Below are 22448 nucleotides of genomic sequence, written 5' to 3'. Positions count from 1 at the left end.
TCAGCAAATATCCAAGTGTTTCATAAACTAATTTATTCAATAGACAAGTTTGGTTTGCCAGGTATGTTTTTCCATATGTATGATCTCTGAATAGCACCATCTTACACATTTAAAATTTACTGCAAGTTATCTCGACATGTTGGAGTGGTGTTGGGTGTTAATCTTTCACCCACATGCCTTGTAAATAAAACCATAAAACAATTGACAGGCCAATCAGAATGACTATTGCTGAAATGTGAGGTGAACAGAGTCAACTTTCTTCTGTAGTCAGTTAAAAAAAAAAAAATGCTGGTGCATTCAGTTTCTAGATCACTCCCTCCCTGATTCTTAACTCAAACATTTAGAATGTAATTCCTCAAGTAAACCCAATTAGTTGATAAGGTACAAAATTTGAAGGGATTCCTGAAGCTAAAAAACACCCCACAGCTCACATTCAAGTGAAACCGGCTCCTGAAGGTACACACTGTATGGAAAAACAAGGCTTTCCTCACCCAACAATTCTGTAAAGTCCATGAAGGAGTACATTTAAACAGCTGCATATTAAATGATCATTTATTTCCTTTAGCACACAGCTCAAAAGAGCACTCAAACATTTACTATTCTTAACAAATGTAGAGGTGGAGAAGCAAATTCAGCGTATCTTAACTTGTATTTCTTTTGCAGGTTAAAAAGTATAAACATGCTGAATATTCTCTGTTCCCCACCACCTTGCTTATAGCGCTTCTGCACAATTCTAGTTTAATATACATTTACACTTATGAGCAGATCATCTTTAACCCTTTAGTAACAGTGGAGAAACAACAGAATAGAATTGAAAACTTCAGGGGGAAAAATCCCCCCAGATTAGTTAATTTAAAAAAAAAAAAAAAAAGGACTGCATCACACAGTGATGCTGAATACCTTAAAATAATTATTGGTGCTCACTGATATATCCCTTAAATCCATCATTCTTTATATCCATCCGATGATCCCGAGAGATAATGCAGTAATTTTGTATTCAAAGGTCTTTTTGATCCAGAATTGTTACAGTAAAATTAACTATACAATTAGTAAAACACCAGTTTTACTCCTGCATTTTCAGATCTTCATTCATTTTCAAGATGTTCCCTCTCAAACTGTCAAGTCTAGTGAAGTCTACTAAAACACACTTGCGAGTAGTAGCATGCATTTTGTCAGAGTAGACAAAATTAACCAGAACCTAGCTTTATTACCCACAGCAAGAACACTATCAGCCTTTTTTATCCAGAGCATCCATTAAGCTAGAATGATTCACCGCAAACACGTTATCCCATTTTACCAGTTTAGCCATCCCCCTCACAAGCAGTTCCAAACTGCTAGCAGTTTAGGTTACACTGATTTTGTATCTCTGCAGTTCACCCTCACATATGGATGCATGAGGGTTTTATTCCCCCGAACCTAATCAAAAAATTAATTTATAAAGATAATTTACAAAATAATGTATTAGTCTAGTCTTGCGTCACAGCAACTTGAGCCAGATCTCCACTAGGACTGCTGTGACAGTATAGCGTTACTATAATGAATGGCACAGTGTTCCTACTACACTTGTGAAAGTATAGCTTATTCCAGTCCGGAGCAAAATAAGCTACTGGTAAAAGTATAGTTTGATGGTGTAACTGCATCTACACTGAGGGATTTTGCCGGCACAGCTATATTGGTCAGGAATCAGACTTCATCACCCCTTGACCAACCTACCTATGCCAGCAGAAGTTTCTTGTATAGACCCAAGCCAGTGAAAATATTTTGTGTGCATATCTGTGTGTGTATCTGTATGTATGTGTGTAAATTATATATGTATAGTGAGCAAAGCAATCTTTAATAACTAAAACAGACTGCATTAAACTTCACCTCTTAAAAATGTTTTAATGCAAACAAATCTACCCTTCTTAATTAAAAAGCCAGTGAAATTGACAACTGGGCATGGAAAGAGACTACAGTATGATTACATAGCAATACAAGGAACATTTCAGCTTTGGCTTGCTTAGATCACCAACACAGTGAATTATGAGTAGTGACATTGTAGTCACTACATGAGAGGTTGTTTCCTATCACTGATATTTCGGAATTGAAGTTTTTGATTTAAAAGATGTATTTTCATTCCAAGTCAGATGGAGGAGCCAAGAGGAGATGGGAATTCATTTACTTCAGAAAGCAATTTATTGGGCTTCCTCTCTTATGTTGGACGTTTAAACATAAAACACCCCCACCACACCATTCCTTACCCGATCTTCCTGCTACTTGTACCGGACAAGTCATAATTCTCTATTTATGATGCAACATTTTTACATTCCTGGAAGAATGACGGCTATGTCAAAATTCAGCATTATCACTACAGGAACAAAGAAGAGAAGAGAAACAGAGGTCTTTTAAAGCAGATTTTTGGGGATAGATTCTGTCACCTTATGTCCATGAGTCATTGGGACAACCTGGAATAAGGTACTATCCAACATGAGTAAGGGTAGTGGAATGTGTCACTTTAACAGGAAGTAAGCCAGGAAATGATGGCATTTAAAAAAGTGATTTAAGTTTTAACAAACACACATTTGAATTTTTTTCACACTTCTCATTAACTTAATATGTAAAAATGTTAGAGAGACAATCAGCAAAAATCTTTTATGAGCTACAGCATATTGCAATGCTTTCAGCTACTATAGAATACTATAATTATGCACATATATAGAGGGGAAGGCCACAGAAGGCATCTATCACTGCCGGAATAGTAACAGTAGTTCCTGTACTGCAGTTATGCAAAGTAATCAGTACAATGCACTTCTTTCTCTGATACTCTGATTGCTACTAGCTAAGATTTTCAAAGCTGATTCATGGATTAGACACCCAAATCCCATTAAAATGAATGGGAACTAAGTGTTCAAATCCTTTAGGCAGCTTTGAGAATCTCAGCCACAGTGTTTATAGAGTTGAAAGTTAGGATCTTGAGAGAAAGATGGTAGAACCAGAAAGCAGAAGGAGTGAGGTTGCACGGACTGTGAGCTGCATATGCAGACAGCTCTTTTCCTGTAACTGAAGGACAAATGGTGTTCTAGTACAAGAGTAGTTCTATTAACACAACTTGAACATGCCTCTTGTCCCTCCATTTAGCACACCTGAACTCTTCCACTACAAATAACTCCACGCAAAACAGTGAAGCAGGAGCTTCTACTTAATGCTACTTTAAAAATATTGAAACATTTGAGAAGAACTTTAACGTTCTGCTCACAACATTAAAGATGGCCAGTTTAATTTCCTCTCAGGAAAATTATATCTGTCAATGCTGTCTGGAGTTTTTAGAACAGGTTGGAGTTAAGCAAAATCTGGGTTTCTATTCCCTGCTGGCCTACTGAGCCAAGCCCTTCACTTCACTTCTATGTGGAATAATGGGATAATACAACTTTATAAAACATTATAAAGTCCTTGGATAAAAAGATTATTCTATTTTGCATACCTAAATGAGGCATATCATGGTTCATTATATAGTTTTAGCATGTCAGGGTTTCAACACAGTCAGGGGACCCGAGGAGAAATCCTCAACTATGACTCCAACCTAGGAAGAGAGAGTTGGTAAAAGTTGCTTTAGATTTTGGACTGGCTGGGGACTGGCATGGCCTTTGGCATAACTCAGAGTAGTCCAGGGGTTGCTCTAATTTACAGCCGCATCCCAATGACTCCCTACAATTTGTATTACAGCCCCAAAATCAGCAAGTGCTATAGAGATACCCACCCTCCTGTCCCAACATGCCTCTGATGCTTTGGCTTGTGAGGTGGGCATGTAGGGCTGCCTATGGTGGCTCTGGGCAGGCCCCACACCAGGCAATTCTCCATTGGCCCCAATAGCCACTGTAAGCTGCTGGAGCTGTATATATGGGTCAGAGTGGAAGAGAGACTCTCCTTCGGTTTCTATCATTGGCACCTCCACTGACTCCTTTTGTGACCTTGAGCAAGTCTAACTTCTCCACATCCATTTCCTAATCTCAGATGGGAACAAGGTCACTTCTCTACCTGTGTAAGCTACGTATGCCAAACATTGTAAGTGACAAGCATATACTGTTAATATTTGGCAGTAAGTCAAAAAGCAATAGTACCAATTTCATTAATTGGGCTCCACATTTGACAGGTTCTTGCTCTAGCAACACCAGATATAATTTGGATAAGAAAAAACAAATTGGTGCATTTTGTCTTGGTAGTTTACTTGTGTGAGCCATGTTTCTGCTCAAAGACATCATTGCATCTTGCAATGTGAAGACACATAATTGCAGATAAAGCATCCTGAGGTGCTGAAAAGCGGGTTTCTATTCACTGTAACTCTTCATTTTGGTAAACTGCACTCTTCATAAATAATGACTATATTCTAGCTTTCCTCAGGAAAAGAGACCTGGGAAAATAGCCAATATCAACAGAAAATATAGAGTTGCCATTGTGTATTCAGAACCACACTGGCTACTGTCCAGCTATCATGCAAACATTAAGAATTGTAAAGCTTCTGTAATTATTTTATTTCAAACCAGGTACATTTACGGGAATCATGAACACATACAACGTGGCAACAGTCTATGCAGTCTGCATCTTCGTGCAATAAAACAAAGGCTATACAGCTATGCAGGACCCGCAAACCAAATGGTTATCAATATATTCTGAAATTTTAAGGAAAGAATAATTTGTGTCTTCACCAAGAAAAAAATCTTTCTCAAAACTTCCTTCACAGCAAGTTGGGGAACTGCCAAGAGACAACACATAAATTGATGTTTAAGCTTGCAGTTTTTGAATGGAGATTATATAAATAAATAAAAGTCAGCAGCAATTTTCTAGCATGCATCATGAAAACAGCTATCTGTTGTATACAAAGATCATCCCAACTGAGGGGCCTTAGATACTTTTTTTATTTTTTAGGGCAAATTCCTATGTCAAAGGTCATTTTATGAATACAGAAGCACACTCGTATCAATGTTTCTACATTTTCTGACATGGAAATTATGTGCCCAATCGTGCAACCCCTATGCATGAAGTGCCCCTTTGAAATCACTGTGAACTCTGAGTTGAGGGTTTGCAGGATCAATCCCTAATTTATTGTTGTTCTATTATAAATGGAAACTTTAGTATCCATGAAAGAGATAGTGTATTCTAAGGCCCAGCACATTTTGCCTTACATGTTTTTCCACATACACATCTACCAATGCACCTGTCTCAAACTAAAACATCACCACAATGTTGATATCAAATGGCTGCCAATTGTAACAAGTTGTAGTGTTTGTATTGTGGACAGATGTCTTCTTGGGAATGGAGTGAAACACAAATCAAATCTGAATCCATCTCTCTAGAGAAAAAAATAGTCTGAAAAAAGTGACTGCTAACATGTAATTGTGGGGTTCCAACATTTATACCCAATGACATCCAGATGCTTAATAAATTTACGGATAGTCCTGTAAATTCAACTTGGGAACTGAAAAGGGGAAAAAATAGGGTTTTTTTTGTTAGTGTCCTTTATTTATTTGGAGATATACCTATCTGATAGAACTGGAAGGGACCCTGAAAGGTCATTGAGTCCAGCCCCCTGCCTTCACTAGCAGGACCAAATACTGATTTTTGCCCCAGATCCCTAAGTAGCCCCCTCAAGGATTGAACTCACAACCCTGGGTTTAGCAGGTCAATGCTCAAACCACTGAGCTATCCCTCCCCCCTCCTTCTCGTCACACTCTCCAACATTCACATCACCTACAGCTCATCTGTCCCCAATGCAGCTGCTAGGGTGACTTTCACTTCATTCATTTAATTTTAATAAACACATTATAAAGAATGACTCTGGATTAATTTGTTCATTCACTACCATTGCCTTAGTTTTTCTTCTTTCCTTTTAATCAGAAATTGTTATCAAAACCATAAACTGCTGGATTAAATAATCTAAGGCTTAATCAGAGGACTGTTTAATCAGAAGTGCTGTATGTACTTGAAGACAAAAGCATATTCACTACAGATCAAAGGTACAGATTCCAGACCGTGAGAATATTAATGGATATAATCTCTTCTGCAACACCAGCAGAATATTGATACCAAGAAAGAACTTTTTCCTTAATAAGGAGCACATCACAACAATGAAGCATTATTTGAAGTGTTTTCTTCTTAGCATGAGGCATCCCTGGACACCAGCCTGTATTCCTTTTAAATTCAGGCAGATAACATACACTGGAGTATAATCTTCTCTAAAGTGGTTCACTTGCATGTATCAAGAAAAGGCTCCATAACTGATGGGGATGGGGGATAGCACATATCCGCGCTACTTTTGGATCCACAAAGGCTAGATGGTCCATGGACCGACTCTCACCACCAGCTGTTGAGAAATGCCTATGTTTTATTCTGCTATGCTCAGCTCCGCCCACAACCCCAGCCACCTTTCGTGTGTGTAGCATCCAAGAAGCAGAACAGCAGGGGGGAAGTGCAGAGAGGCTGCATAAATCAATGCTACACACTTGCATGCTGTAGCCCACTGCTCCACAACAGTGCATGCTGTAGCCAATCCTTAGACTGTCTGGGGCAGTTTCTTTTGGTTTCCAGAGAAGGGGAAAAAAGGCAGGGGCGTAGCAGAGCACAGCCCACAGGATCACAACTATGAGACTGCAGTGCCCAAGATCCCTGCTTATGGAGTGGGGAAGCAGCTGTGCAAAACTTGTAACTGGTGCTCCATGACCAACTGCAGAGCTGGAGGGGAGAGGACCTTTGTGCAGAAACCAGGATTTTGGCATGTGAACAGAAAGTAGATAGGGAGAGGAGAGAAAAACCCATGCAGTATACCAAAATGAAAAACATTCACCTCGTACAGAGCTGCAGTTGACCATCAAGATCTGATCAAAATGCCCTCCTCCCCAACCACGAAAGACTCACACACTTCTGCACAATTCTTTAAGTTGCTTAAATACCTTAGGACATGCTGGACGATCCCATGTGGACCTTCCATATCTGCACTGTATTTACATTCTCTTATGGATGGGTTTATGAAATTATTCTTTTCAGAGATAACATTGCAAAATTCCTTTCTACGCTTGATTGAAATTTCTACTCCACTTCAAATTAACATATTAAGACCACAACCAATATTTTACATAAATCATTGCATTTCAATGTATTCTAGAATACAGCAAATATGTATATAGAGTTGTAGGGGCAGGGGCACGGAAGATATATATATATATATATATATATATATATATATATGGGGGGGGGGAGAAGAGGAACAAAATAAAGAAAACACTTACAAGGATTGTAAACCACTTAGTCCTCTAATGGCCTCATTAGGTACAGTCTTCAGCTGATTGTTCTGTAGGGTTCTGTAGAAGAATCTTTGTTAGTGAACGATTTTCACAATAATCTTTAAAGTATCTTCTATTTGACATAAGAGATCATATTCCTCATTAGTGGACTTTTTGTACAAGAAAAAGCATTTTGGAATTCTCAAGACAAAATACTCCATGATAATGTTAAAATAATAGTGAAAATGTCTTATTTCAGCTCCTTACACAATCACTGCATTAATTAAACAAAATCTACATCAAGGGGCTGGATTTCTTGAATATAATGGGCCAAAATCATCTCTGATATAAACTGTTGCAATTCCCCTTGACTTCATTGGGACCTGCAACAATTTACATTGGGGCTCAATTTGCTCCAATAAATAGCATTTTATGATTTACCATTGCTTGCATTTTCATGGTCGTTTCTACTGATTCCTCTATTTCTAGAAAAAATGGCACCAAAGTAGAATTTATTTTAATAATTGCATTTGCATAGTGTGCCGATTCTGGGCACATTCACAGCATGAAACACCACACAGAAATCTTACTGAATAATGTCAGCAAAAAAATACAAAATGGTAGAGAGTCTGCAATGAACTATTCAGGAATCCAGCCTGTTCTCTACTGCCATATAACTCTTCCCTACTCTCTACAGCCTCACCCACACTTATCTTTGCCCCTCCATTTTGTTCTATAATGGAACCGTACTGTGGGATGTACATTGTTGATTTTAGAGAGAGATTTCTAAAGAAAGGTAGTGACAGGCTACATTAAGTTATATCAAATTGATAAGTTCTCTTATAAGACAATGTTTTGGTCGTGGTGAAGAATATTTTTTATCAACAGCATTTAATGGCTGATCTGTTTGCTGTTATGAAATGGGTCAATAGACGGTTTGTGCAAATGTAACTATGCAAGTACATTAACAGTCAACTAATATACTTAGGTTTAAATTTTGTAAGAATTAACAAAAATGTTGGGTGCCCAGCTTGAGATCATAGGCACTGACTCCGTGAGTACTCCGGGGCTAGAGCACCCACAGGGAAAAAATGGAGGGTGCAGAGCACCCCCCGGTAGTCCCCCACCGATCAATGACTCCCGCGATCTGCTGTTTCGTGGTGTGCAGGAGGTGCTGACGGGGAGGGGCGTGACACACTCAGGGGAAGGGGGGGGGAACAAGGCAGGAAGAGGAGGACCTTGCGGGAAGGGGTGGAGTGGGGGCGGGGCCTGGGACAGAGCCTGGGATCAAGCACCCCCGGCACATTGGAATGTGACAGCGCCTGTGCTTGAGATACCTTAAAGGGCCTGATTTTGAGTACCTTCCCTGCATTTACCTTACGAAACCTCCTGTAGCCGTATCGCAGATGATGAGTTTCTCAGTCCTCCCTCTTACTCCTGGGCCTATGCTTCTTTCCTCACTGAAGATTTCCCTTTTTTCCCCTCAGGGGCCTTCCCTCAGCCTCTTTGTATCCCTTCTCTATTGGGCCGATCTTTGTATAAATACACCCCGTTACCCAAGCGCTAACATTTTAGGACAGAGATGTGTTTCATTTTTAAAATCTTGTTTATAACAGGAAGCTAGTTTCAGCCTTAACTATGGAGCAGCAGCTGTAGTGGATATTCTCATTTGCTGGGGACAAACAAGGCACAGCGAGAGTGGCACATTACTACTGCTTCACTTAGAAATCCTTCTACTGGTCAATCTCAGTTACAGGAGTGCAGTGTTATATTCTTTTCTGAGGGAATTAGAATGGCACCCCAAAACTATCTAGGCTCTCATACTATACACATTACAGTAGTGTCTGAACACCTGATGGGATAGAAGGAGAAAAGCCTTAGTGGCTTCCTCTGAACCCTCTTGGGTCCATTGTTTCTCTCTGTTTTGGATAGCCAGAGAGGAAGGAGAAAAAAGAGACACCCTGTGGTCTAACAGTTAGTATTTTTCTACCACAAGACACCTCTGGGAGTCAAACACTATTACTCCAATAAATTAAGTAATTACAATTTAATCCAGGTGACAACTGTTATTATCGAATGCACATCATCTTCAAGGTTAGCACTCCCAAGGGATTATGCAAAAAATAACAAAGCAGTAAAGATTTTCATGTTACTGTACTGTCTGAACAATAAATTCTGTTTCTGTCCAGCCTATCAGTAAACATGCTGACTGTGCAAGAAGAAAGTACAGAGCTAGCTGTGAAGCTCTAAAATTTGATTACTTACAGCACTTTGAGTTCTTTCAACCCAGACAAGGCCTTCGTATGGATAAAAGAAAGGTCATTGCCAGCCAGTCGTCTGGAAAAAAATTGTAATAATAATTCAGACTCTGAAAATACAGTACATTTACCACTGTCTAACAGATGAAACCATCAGTGCATCAAAGCTTGCATCAGATTATACCATATCTGCGATCCTCACATTTACCACCACTCACGATTACATATTTTCAGTAAAGCATAATGCATTAAAATCACTTCTCTAGACCTAAATTTGTGATCAACCCATTTAATCATATACTTTCCTCTTACTTTTACTATAGTTATCGGATTAATGCAATACATGAAGAAGCAGCTCTCAGAAACTAGAGAGCACTCACACAGACTATTTCCAACTTGAGATTTTCCTGTATGATAATTTAAGAATATATTTAGATTCCCACCCAGCCACCCTTTCTCAAAAAACAATAAAGTCTGGTATCACCCCAAGAACATAATCCTGTAAACAAAATCAGAAGACCTCCTCATTCTTCAGCCCCTTATTTATCAGCAATTAAAGGAGAGACTGAAAATGTTAAAATTAACACACCAACGGATGGATTAAGATTCTTCTTATGAACCTGGATTTGAAAAATGAGTTAACTGCTATCAATATGTTCCTGAGGCTTCCAGCATAGCCTAGGTGAAAGAATACTCAGTTATCCACATGTTTTTAATCTAGCCACCAGATTCTAAAAAAACTATGCAGTCAAGCAGCAAAATAGTTAGTTGCTAGACGGAAGGATGTGAAAGAGGTTTGCGCTGAACATCTTAAAATTCAGATGATGTTCACCACTAGATTCGGGGCAATAGCCTGGGTCCACTGAAGTCAATCGCAAAGCTCTCATTGACTTCAATGGGGCCAAGTCTCTCCTAGATAGTAATGCAATCCACATTAACAAACTAACATTAATAATCACTATAATAGGTATAAAAGTTTCTTCAGAACACAAGGTGAAAAAAACCACTTAAGCAACAGAGTTGCAGCTACTTATTTTTCCCCTTGTATTTTCTTCAAACCTTTTGCCAACTTTCAGATCAGTACTTGCTGTGTGGTCAACCTTTGCTGAGCTCCTAATATTTGCGACACTAGATGTTTTATTAAGGTAAAAGATGATAAAATGCAGAACACCTGGTAATCCCTAGCTGCCAAAGAATGAGAACATTGGCTGAAATGATCCTTCATTGTAAAATATTAGCTTCCTTATTTGCTTTATTATCTAAATTGAGATCTGAAGACGTCAGTGTAGATTATATAATGGAAACATAAAATGGGAACATCCGTACAAAACAATCATTGTTTCTGTCTACTATCGCTCACTCTTCTTAAAAAAAAGTTAACAGCAGATTACAAATTATCATCTCTGTTCCAGAGAATTGTAAATTGATCCAGCATCAAGGGGAAAACACTAGCATATTGTTTCTAGAGGGGAGATGACAGAAATAGCAACAAACCCATCAACCTGATTAAAACTAACAAACGGAAGTACTTCTTCACATAATGCTCAGTCAACCTATAGAACTCGTTGCCAAGGGATGTGGCGAAGGTCAAAAGAATAACTGAGTTTCAAAAAGAATTAGATACGTTCATGGAGGATAGGTCCATCAATAGCTGCTAGTCAAGATGGTCAGGAATGCAATCCCATACTCTGGTTGTCCCTAACCCTCCAACTGCCAGAAGCTGGGACTGGACAACAGGGGATGGATCACTTGAAATCGCCGTGTTCTGTTCACTCCCTCTGAAGCATCTGGCACTGTTAGAGACAGTTTACTGGGCTAGGTGGACCACTGGTCTGACCCAATGTGGCCGTCCTTATGTTCTTCACTAGAGTCTTAGAGTGGTAAAAAGGTAGCAAAATTACTATTTTGTTCATCTCATCTCTGTAATCTTTCATTGTGTGTAACAGATCATCCTAGACATTAATTTTGTCTGTTATGGAAATTTGCCTATGATTGAATGAATGCCATAATAAACTTCTGCATATTAATTAGCTTCCAATCCACCTGACAACAATAGTATTTTTGTATATAAACAAATGGAGCAGTGCCTGTCCTTTGTGAACAGGAACGTGATGGTGTAACAAGTGATACCAGTGTCCATGTATTAGCAAGCTGAAGAAAAAGGGAGTTTATTATTTTTGTGAATTTGTTCCACAGATGTCACTTGGGACTCTAGTGGCACGAATAAACCCCCCAGGTCTAAGGTTTGACAACATGGTTTAGGTGGTCATGGTCAGAATCCATCAGAAGAATTGCAGCTGTAGACCCCGATACTCCAAAGACTTAAGCAAGAGTGTAAAAGGCATGCAAGAAAAGAAGCGCCACTGAAATGAATGGAACTATTCAAGTACAAAAAGACTTAGCAGGATTGGAATTTTAATATGCATAGTTCAGGTACACTACTTTTTTTTTAAATTACAGTAGCAGCTAAAAGCCCCAATCAAGGCAATGGCCCTATTGTGCTCGGTGCTGTACATGCTTTCCAAATATAAAAAAAACAAAACAAAAAAACCTTACTCTTTCCTACACTCTCAAATACAACAAACTGCAGAGGTTTGCAGAGGCAGTATTTCCAACTCTTTATTATTAGTAGCATTACCCTAGCACCTAGAAACCCTAGTCGCGGACCAGGACACCATTGTGTTAGGCACTGTGCAAACATGGAACAAAAAGATGGTCCCTGCCCTCAAACTGCTTACAATGCCAGTATAAGACAAGAGAAAAAACTCTTGTAATTTTATGGCAAGTCACATTGTCACTGTGTGTTGTTCTTAAAGCCCCATTTCCTGGAGACAGGTAAATACACAAGACACTCAGCTTTTTTTGTTTGTTTTTTATAAAATCAGTTTCTAGCCCTCCGGGTAACAGAGAAAAATTGAAAACGTGCCCCAAGTGCAGTCTAAAGGCTTTGACACCAGAAGGCCAAAAAAACCTAAAAAGATCTAACGTTGATTAATATTTTTTTTTAACCTCATGATTTTTGGTTTTTTAGAATTCAAACAACGAAAAACAAATAAGTTCAGTGCTACGTTTCCCAGCTAGTTGCCGTAAATGGTTTGTATTAAATTTAGATTTTAATTTTTTTCTTGAAAAAGTGTGCATGTCTTTCTTTTTAATGATTTCCTAAAAAATGCATTGAGAACAAATATGTATAAAACGTGTTGGCTCCCTGCAAAGTGTATAATGAGTACTTATGAACCTGTATTTTGCCAGTTATCTCCAAAACACAGCTATTTATTAAAAGAAAATGCAAACTGTTTTTTTAAATCGAAACAGAAACTCTTAAATAAACAGAGACATAACTGAACATATAGCACCAAATTATATCCGCAGACAGTTACTGACACTGATAATCTAGCATTTATTCAAAAAACCACCATTCCCCACAAGTTTATGAACAGCAACAGTTGTGGTTCTAAAAGCATTAAGCTCCCTACCTAAATGGGCTGCTTTGGGATTTGGTCAAACATCTGCTATAATATTTTTTATTAAGAAAATAAAAAATAAAAAGTTGGACCACCATCAATCCCATCCACTGTCACGGAAGCAACTGATTGTGCACTAGAAACAAGACACAACTAAGCAAAAGCAAGGCTTGAGTGACTTTATATAGGAATACTTAGTCTACCTTAAGGCAACTCCTGTTTATTCAGCCTGTTGCAACCAACCAACAGAAAAACTGCAATCCATTACATTTCCGTTTAGCTTAAGTCTGGCAGCCTTCCAGGAAACAGGATACAACTGGCCAAGTGTGCAAAGGCTGTACTAATCAGTTTTCCAAATATACATTTATCATGCATGTACTAGCCTTGGGGAGCATGGCTTCTCATCAGGAGGTTCCAACTACTAAAATATTATGCATCATTTTAACAAGCTTTCTTCTGCTGTAGCATGCTGCAGCTGTCAGGATGGGGATATTTTTCTTCATAGAATAAGGTTTAGTTCAAAACCAGCCAAAGAGAAATAGGGGGGGAAAAGGTCACATCTTCACTTGTTTTACATATGTGCTGTAACTTAAAAGTCTCTACCATTTCTTGCAGATTCCCAACATTATCCTTAACACATGTTAGAAGAAGAATTAATGAAAGATCAATAGATTGTTTGAGCCATGCCCAGGGTTTTTTGATAGAAGATTAAAAACTAAATTAAAAACACACACAAACAGGCTCAGTCTACACTTTTAACTTCTATTGGCATAGCTCTATTGGGTCAGGGTGTTGACTGGTTTTAGGAAGGCCGGAGACCAGTCGAGAGATTCATCTCCCTACCCGCATCTATCTTCAGGGTTTAAGATCGCCCAAAATAAAAACCAACAAGGGAGTGCAGGAGTAAAACGCAGGTACGTTTATTAGACCAACAACAGTTAAACAAGGTAAGTAAACGGGGTATGCTATAAAGGACTCCCAACACAGGTAGGTAAGGTAAATAGGTAAAGGTGGCACTATAATTATACTGCCTGTGACCAAAAAGGGTTTACTCCCTCCATAAAACGGGTCCCAGGTGAGGGGTATGGAGGACTTAAAAGGTCTCTACCATTTCTTGCAGCTTGCATCTGGAGCCTCATGATGCAGATCGGGTCTGGAACCAATCAGGTGACTCAATAGGATGAAGAATGGACCTCAGGCAACAGGTAGGCGATAACTCTACTTGATGCTGGTGATTCTTCTTTCTCCTTCCCTGTGTCGTCGCGGGTGCAAGTAAGATCCCGATGAGAGAGTGGAAGCTAGCAGCTCACCCTTGAGTGCAAGTGTGTTAAACCCTCCCACAACCCTAAGGCACGGTACTCTGGCTTACACACCTGAGTAGACCACACTGCTGTGGTCCAGCACTCAGATGGGCAGTCCCTTCCTTCTGATGTGCTAGCTCTTCTATGCCTTGCTGTTCCTGGGCAGATGACATATCACATGGCTACTTGGATTCCCACCTTTTCGGTAGAAAGGGCGGGAAACTATACCTGAAGAGGGGGAAGAAGGGCAGCCAAGATGGATTCCTAGTTGTTGTTGCCACAAATTCAAGATGGCATGTGGGTATTAATGCCAAAACAGAAAATTTCCCCCGATGGTGGGTATTAAAAAAAACACATTAACAGCGGACATAGCTATAGCGACAAAACCCCCAGTGTAGATGCAGCTATGCCAACAGAAGAGTGCTTCTGTTGGCATAGTTAACATTGTTTATGGAAGTGGTATTCCTAAGCAGGCAGAAAAACTGTTTTTGTTGGTATATGCTGCATCTACACTAGAGAGCCATGCCAGCATAGCTATGTCAGCACAGGCTCTGTAGTATAGTCATGGCCTATCTACCATCTATTTGCGTGTCTGTCTGGCTCTGTCTTATAAAATCAGAGCTTTACCAAGGGAGAGAAGTCTCAAAACCAGGGATATAGTGCTGCCAGACCAGTCCAGAGCATCGCTCCTAGATGTTGGAGGCAAATGGGTGATGTTGGGGGCTGTGGTCGGTGGGGCGGAGGTGGGTGGAATGTATGTCAGGGCTGCTGGGATGTGGGGGGTAAGGATCTTCAGCATAAGTGGGAGTCGGTAGAAAACCATTATAAACCTACTCTGATCAGCTAGTTAAAGTAGCTTTATGAAGTGGCCCAAAAATAGCTAAAGCATACCAGTTAATCCTGCCCTTATTTGAAGTTTGTAGAGAATATTTATGTTGCAAAAACAATATTTTACATGCACCGCCAATGGGCTTTTTGACTAACTATATGTGTACTTCAGATGTGCCTTGCTATGAAGTCTGGCACATAAAAGCTTGGTTATGCTTGTTTTCTCTTGATATAGTATGCGTGCTTATCACTAACGTATAAAGTCGCATCATCGCTGTTGCACAGATTTTCAATGAGGTAAAATTTACTGGAAGAATATTAGGTGATGAATATGAGTGCTTTATCATATGTTGACGTCACACACAAGGGAGTCTCCAAAAATTTCTTCACACATGACAGAATTATCAATTTCAGGTCACGTCTGCAGGGCTCCTACACTATAAAAAAATACATCACTGCTTAGTACCCCTGAAAATTCTTTAAAAGAAAAAGGGTGAGAGCTAAATTTTGCTGTTAAAACTGTACAATGCTTACCCAGTCCTGCGAGGTGTTGAGTGCCTCCTCCCTGCAGTGGAAGTGACAACTCCACAAATCACAGGAAGTTCTCCTTAAGGACTGGTCCCTAAATATCTATAGTTTAATACAGAAATCAAACTCTTTTCTCCAGTTCATCAAGAACAGTCTTCAAGGGCTAGATTGTGACCAGCCCTAAAACAGCCAATCAAGGGAGTAAGGAGTCCTTTCCTAGGGCAATTACATTAAGGCTACTTAGCTCTTTGCCATGGGTGCTGGGGGGGGGAATGCAAGGGTTGTGCATCAGTTGTCCCGTCGCAGGAAACAGACTGAATGGGCACTAGGCAGAGGTATTATTCCATTGTCCCCCTACCAGGCTTGGCAACAATGCGGGCCGGCTCCATGGTGGGGACGGGGGGTGGGGGGGCAGTCCTACACCCTCAAATGGACTGTAGCAAATTCCTCCATCCTGATAACAGAGGGGCCGTGGGAAGAATCAAGCCTCTCAGAGGGTCCAGTGGTTCGTGAGGCTCTTCCTGAAGCAGCACAGTTTATGCTCTTTCCATAGGACTGCACTAAAATGCACAATCTAGCCTAGAGTTGTTTTTTTGGCATGCCCTTAATTTCTTTGGCAAAAGACTGATGAAAAATACAGTTATGCTGCTGAGTGATGAAGCAGAAGGAAATCAGCTATTAAAAGATCTTGATTAAATGCAAATATTTATACCATAAACAGCAGTGCAGGGAATGGTAAGCTGCTAAAAATCTCAATAACGTTACCTTCCCCATACAACCTTGCAAATAGTTTGCAGATTATTCTGGACATCATCACTTCTGGCTCTAAATACGCTTTCACCTTTCATTTTCTGCAATTTTTTAAAATCAGGTTTGGCTATTTCATGTGCCACTCTGAGCTGAAAAATTAAGCATCTGGACGTGTGGAGGAAGGTTTGCAATCATGCACTTACTGAGGAACATCACTATGAAAGAATAACTAAGAATTTCCTGTTCAACACATCGTCCCATGGTCTGTTCTCCTTACATCAAAATATAGTGAATTAGACACTTCCAAAATCTCCAGAATATCACACTTAAGTGTTTCTGTTAAGAACATAGATATATGGAGTTAGCCCAATGGTCTAGTCTTAAGTATTTGCCAATGTCATAAGACACAAAGTTAATTCATTGTCTCTTACTTCTCAGGCAGGAAGGGGTAGCAGCATTGCAAGGACTCAACCTGAGGAGAGAACTAAGTAGTGTCTTGCATTGTTCAGAAAAATCACTCCAACCAATAACTCCTTGGCCAGAAGTAAGTGGAACTTTAAGTAAAATTGTGTGCATGAATCCCTCCTTGGGGGGAGGGATAGCTCAGTGGTTTGAGCATTGGCCTGCTAAACCCAGGGTTGTGAGTTCAATCCTTGAGGGGGCCACTTAGGGATCTGGGGCAAAAATCAGTACTTGGTCCTGCTAGTGAAGGCAGGGGGCTGGACTCGATGACCTTTCAAGGTCCCTTCCAGTTCTAGGAGATAGGATATCTCCATTATTTTATTTTTTTTTATTTATAAGAAGTTGGAGGCTCCAGCAGGGAAGTATCTGCCCCCAAAGCCTGGGAAAAAAGATTAAAAAGAAAATGGATGGGAGAGTCCCCAGACCAGCCACTGATGAGAAGGGCATGGACAGACAAGGACAGCTCCTGTGAGTCAAGCTGTTAATAAGTCAGGCAGACTGCTTGCTACAGAGAATTCAGTTGATAGTGGCTACTGTTTAATGCAGCTAATTAGCAACATGGGCTGCTCCCACTGGCCTTAAAGATACTTTTGAAGATGAAGGAATGTGCCAGGGTTACACCAGGCATTTTGATAACCTCATCTCTTGCTATCAAAGTCACTCCCGAGAGTACTGACTCAAGACATCAACACTTCAAAGAATGACATTGAGAGCACAGAAATGCTGATGTGCTGGTACTGCACCATCAATTCAAGACATGCCATTTTGGAAGCAACACTACTATACAGATTACAGCGGCTTGGTCTACACTTAAAAATTAGATTGACCTAGCTATGCGCTCAGGGTTGTGAAAAATGTTGCATCCTGAGTGCCATTGCTAGGTTGACCTGGAGTAGACATGGCTAGGTTGATGGAAGAATTCTTCCGTCAACCTAGCTACTGCCTCTCAGACAGATAAACTACATTGATGGAAAAACCCCTTCTGTTGCCGTGGGAAGCGCCCACACTACAGGCACTATAGCTGCAGTACCGTAGTTGTGCTGCTGCAGTGTAGACATGGCCCTAACGCCACTAGCTCCTGCAGGTATATGGCATACAAGCGACTGGTGGAAAGATACCTACATATCAACTGACAAAAATATACTTCCTCGGTGTTCATCATAGGCATCCTATGGGGGTGCTACATCGATGGAACTGCTACATACAATCTGCACTAAAGGAACTACTGCATTAGACTGTACAGCTCAGAGTTGTAAGAATAAAACAATTTACATTTAACTACTTAATGATGTTAGGTTCTCTTTCATTCCTATTATTATCTGTATTACCATAGTGCCTAGGAGCTATAAATAGGGCAGTGCTTCCAAGGAATAAAATACTGAGGGAGAGAAAATCTTTGCATTTATATGACTATCAAGAACCACTCTGTTATGATTATCTAAGCTTGCTGGTTGACTAGTACCCTCAGAATAATTCAGTCATTCAAGGTATCTCATTGTTGTAAAGTTGAACAAATTCAGGAAGTGACCCATTGCCCAAAAGGGTTGGATTTTGGGGCAGTAGTAGGGAAGATAAATTAATACGTGTCTCGTAGGATGGCACAGCATTTTTTGTTAGTCATAAAATGCATCATTGGTAGGAGTCCAATACCATCCATTATTTTACATGGTATAGCCAGTGACCTCAAGTTCACATGCACCTTATTTGTATTATGAAAAGAGGATTCCGGATGGCTGGGGAATACCCTCCATGACATCGTCTTCCCAGAGTTTGATGCCAGACATAGCACACTGAACCAAAGCACTTCTGGAGGCTGCAAAGTCTCGAGTCATCTCTCTTTTGGTAAGTTAAATGGTGCAATCATGAGACAGTCTGGCAACCTTGCTACAGAATTGTTGGGACACGTTAACCACACGTTAATTCTACCAAAGTCAATGGAATTGTGTCAGGGATAACATTTGACCCATCCTGATTAAAAACATCAATCAATCTTCTCTCTTATTCTTGACTGGATGCAACATGAACCCCTAGGAAGCCTTCTGTTCTTGTTTTTCAACCCAGATGGTGGTGAGCCTCAAGATATTTGAGCAGAGAATTAGGTCCCCTTCTCTCCCTGTGAAAATCTTCATGCACAAAGGTTTGCTGTAATTTTTTCTCTGCAGTTTTCTGGGATGCTTCCCACCCTAGCTGTGTCTCTTGTGCTGTAATAGTTTGTTGGCTTTTGTATGTCTGTCACGGGTTTGCTATATAAATGCATACGAGTTAGCGTGCATTGCCTGCCTGCCTGCCTGCCATCACCCACTGGAAGCTGGTATTCCTCACTGCAAGTTAGAATATTGGTGAGGAATGCAACACCCATTTGTTGTAAGATTAATAAGTAATATGTCTTTTTTTTTTTTTTACTAAATTGTATTTTGGCAGCACGCCTAGGGATCCCAGTCAGAAATCAGGGCCCGACTGTGCTAGGTGCTCTACAGACAGATACCATAACACATATGTTGGTGTATTAGCTCTGACTGTGAGGCAGCTCTTCAAGCAAGACCCAAAGCAACCTCCCTGATCTCTTGCAGCTTAATTCATCACAAGTCCTCTACACCTTCTCTACGGACTCCTTTTCTTTGTTCCTTCACCCAACTCCCATCTTGTGCTCCCATTTTTGCTGACTCCCTGTACCCCCTTTCTGGCACCATGTAATTATTGCTACTACTGTCTCCCCATGCTCATCCCTCAAGCCTCCTCATGCTGCTTGAGTTTTGCTTCATGCTCCCACAACAGCAGTCTCCAGCTGGACCTGGTGCACAGAAACACTTGCTTTACAGCAGTCCTACTAGTGGGCTAGGCATCAGCCCCATTCATCTCTAATAAGACTGCCCCAGATGTCCCTCTGCCCTAGGACAGCATCTGCCTTGAGTGGAATTTGATTTTCCTGTCAAATGAAGATGTGCCTGGAGGGTGCTGCCCTCTGCTTTCCTTCAACTGGTGAACGGTCCCTTGGGGACCAGAGTAATTTGAAGCAGATTAAAGCAGTTCCTAATCTGTTCTAACCCACACCAGGGATGTGTGGAAAATCAGGGATCCATAGCCAACTCCCTGATGGCCCCCTCATGATATGTGTGTGTAAACCAAGGCATAGAAAGGAGTGATATAAAGGGTATGCAGTTATAACCAGTAACACAATCATAACAGTATAAACCATCAAGTTTTGAGGGGGCTGCTTTTCATTCTGAACCCCTTTTTTCTGGTATTAATATTTTTCTATAAATAAATGATCCCTGAGATAAAAAGTCTTTCATCGTTCTTGTTCTCAGACATTTAAAATGGCTTTTCAGTGGATTATACAATGAAAAGCTTGAGAATTAATGTGCTAAATTCTGTCCTCATATCACAGAACCATAGAAATGTAGGACTGGAAGGGACCTAGTCCAATCCCTTGCACTAAGGCCTGGTCTACACTACGAGTTTAGGTCGACTTTAGCCGCGTTAAATCGAATTAAGCCTGGACACGTTCACACGACGAAGCCCTTTCTTTCGACTTAAAGGGCCCTTTAAACCGGTTTCTTAACACCACCTCTGACGAGGGGATTAGCAATAAAATCGGCCTTAGGGGGTCGGAATTGGGTGTGTGTGGACGGAATTCGACGTTATTGGCCTCCGGGAGCTATCCCACAGTGCTTCATTGTGACCGCTCTGGACAGCACTGTCAACTCAGATGCACTGGCCAGGTAGACAGGAAAAGCCCCGCGAACGTTTGAATTTCATTTCCTGTTTGCTCAGTGTGGAGAGCACAGGTCGCTCATCAGCACAGGTAGCCGTGATGGAGCCCAGGATCGCAAAAGAGCTCCAGCATGGACAGAACGGGAGGTTCGGGATCTGCTCGCCATATGGGGAGATGAATCAGTGCTAGCTGAACTCCGAAGCAGTAAACGAAATGGCAAAATATTAGAAAAGGTCTCCAGGGCCATGAAGGACAGAGGCCATAACAGGGACGCACAGCAGTGCCGCGTGAAAATTAAGGAGCTAAGGCAAGCCTACCACAAAGCCAGAGAGGCAAACGGAAGGTCCGGGGCTGAGCCGCAAACATGCCGCTTCTACGCGGAGCTGCATGCCATTCTAGGGGGTGCAGCCACCACTACCCCAACCGTGTGCTATGAGTCCCTCAATGGAGAAACACACAGGGAAGCGGGTTCTGGGGATGAGGAAGATGAGCATGAAGATAATGTAAATAGCTCACAGCAGCAAGGAAGCGGAGAAACCAGTTTCCCCAACAGCCAGGATATGTTTATCACCCTGGACCTGGAACCAGTAACCCCCGAACTCACCCAAGACCCTGAGGGCACACAGGGGACCTCTGGTGAGTGTACCTTTGTAAATATTACACATGGTTTAAAAGCAAGCGTGTTTAATGATTAATGATTAATTTGCCCTGGCAATCGCAGCCAGTACAGCTACTGGAAAAGTCTGTTAACGTGTATGGGGATGGAGCGGAAATCCTCCAGGGACATCTCCAGAAAGCTCTCCTTCATGTTCTCCCAAAGCCTTTGCAAAAGGTTTCTGGGGAGGGCTGCCTTATCCCGTCCGCCATGGTAGGACACTTTACCACGCCAGGCCAGTAGCACGTAGTCTGGAATCATTGCATAACAAAGCATGGCAGCGTATGGTCCCGGTGTTTGCTGGCATGCAGACAACATCCATTCCTTATCGCTCTTTGTTATCCTCAGGAGAGTGATATCATTCACGGTCACCTGGTTGAAATGGGGCAATTTTATTAAGGGGACATTCAGAGGTGCCCCTTCCTGCTCTGATGAACAGAAATATTCCCCGCTGTTAGCCACGCGGTGGGGGGAGGGGTGAAGTGATCATCCGAGAATTGGGTGGGGGGGGGGGAAGGGAATTAGTTGGGTTTGTGCTGCATGTTAACCCTGAAACCACAGCCCCTCCTTTTACATCGCAAACCCATTTTAAATGGCCAACCCAACAGGTCCTTGGTATGGTTAATGAAAGCAGTACTCTTTGAAACCATCCCCAGATGTTAAGAAGGTTAAAAATGCCAAAAGACTGTGTCTTACCATGGCTGCCTGCAAGCTGAAATCTGTGACCTGGCACTGCGTGAGTGATCTCTCACACCAAACAGGCAGGCCCTCCATATAAGAGGAAAAATGCGACCTTGTAACGAAAGCACATCTGCTGTGTAATGTGAACAGCAAAATGTAACATAAAAGAGTGTACCCATTGTTCTCTAAAATGTGTCTTTTTTAACCACCTCTCCCTTCTCATCCACCAGCTGCACATGTCTCTCCTTCGCAGAGGCTAGTGAATATTCGAAAACGTAAGCGAAGGACACGTGACAAAATGTTTACAGAACTACAGACTGCCTCCCACGCTGACAGAGCACAGCAGAATGCGTGGAGGCAGTCAATGACTGATTATCGAAAAGCCCAATATGAGCGAGAGGAGAGGTGGCGGGCTGAATCGCGGGCTGAGGAGGAGAGGTGGCGGGCTGAATCGCGGGAGGAACAGAGGAAGTTGCGGGCTGAAGATGAGAGGTGGCGTCAGCTTGCACACAGAAAGCAAGAGTCCATGCTCCGTCTGCTGGAGCATCAAACT

At 41.3% G+C, this 22448-nt stretch overlaps 1 protein-coding gene across 3 annotated transcripts in view; it reads right to left on the bottom strand.

Moving 5' to 3' along the window:
- The window catches only part of LGR4 (leucine rich repeat containing G protein-coupled receptor 4), a 127407-nt gene that overhangs the window by 33186 nt on the left and 71773 nt on the right, over positions 1-22448 (bottom strand). For 2 of the 3 annotated variants that reach the window (XM_024214842.3, XM_024214843.3), the window contains exons 3-4: positions 9519-9590; positions 7260-7331 (exon numbers count right to left, since the gene is read on the bottom strand). The exons of the other annotated variant lie outside the window; for it this stretch is intronic. In XM_024214842.3, coding sequence (XP_024070610.2) covers positions 7260-7331; positions 9519-9590 — 144 coding nt within the window. The remainder of the gene's footprint in view (positions 1-7259; positions 7332-9518; positions 9591-22448) is intronic. 3 annotated transcript variants of the gene reach the window in all.

Source organism: Terrapene carolina, unplaced genomic scaffold, assembly GCF_002925995.2.
Source record: "Terrapene carolina triunguis isolate 2854851 unplaced genomic scaffold, T_m_triunguis-2.0 Scaffold96, whole genome shotgun sequence".
NCBI lineage: Eukaryota > Metazoa > Chordata > Testudines > Emydidae > Terrapene > Terrapene triunguis.
The sequence above is the reverse complement of the archived record's forward strand: the minus strand, read 5'-3'. Positions and strand labels throughout refer to the sequence as shown.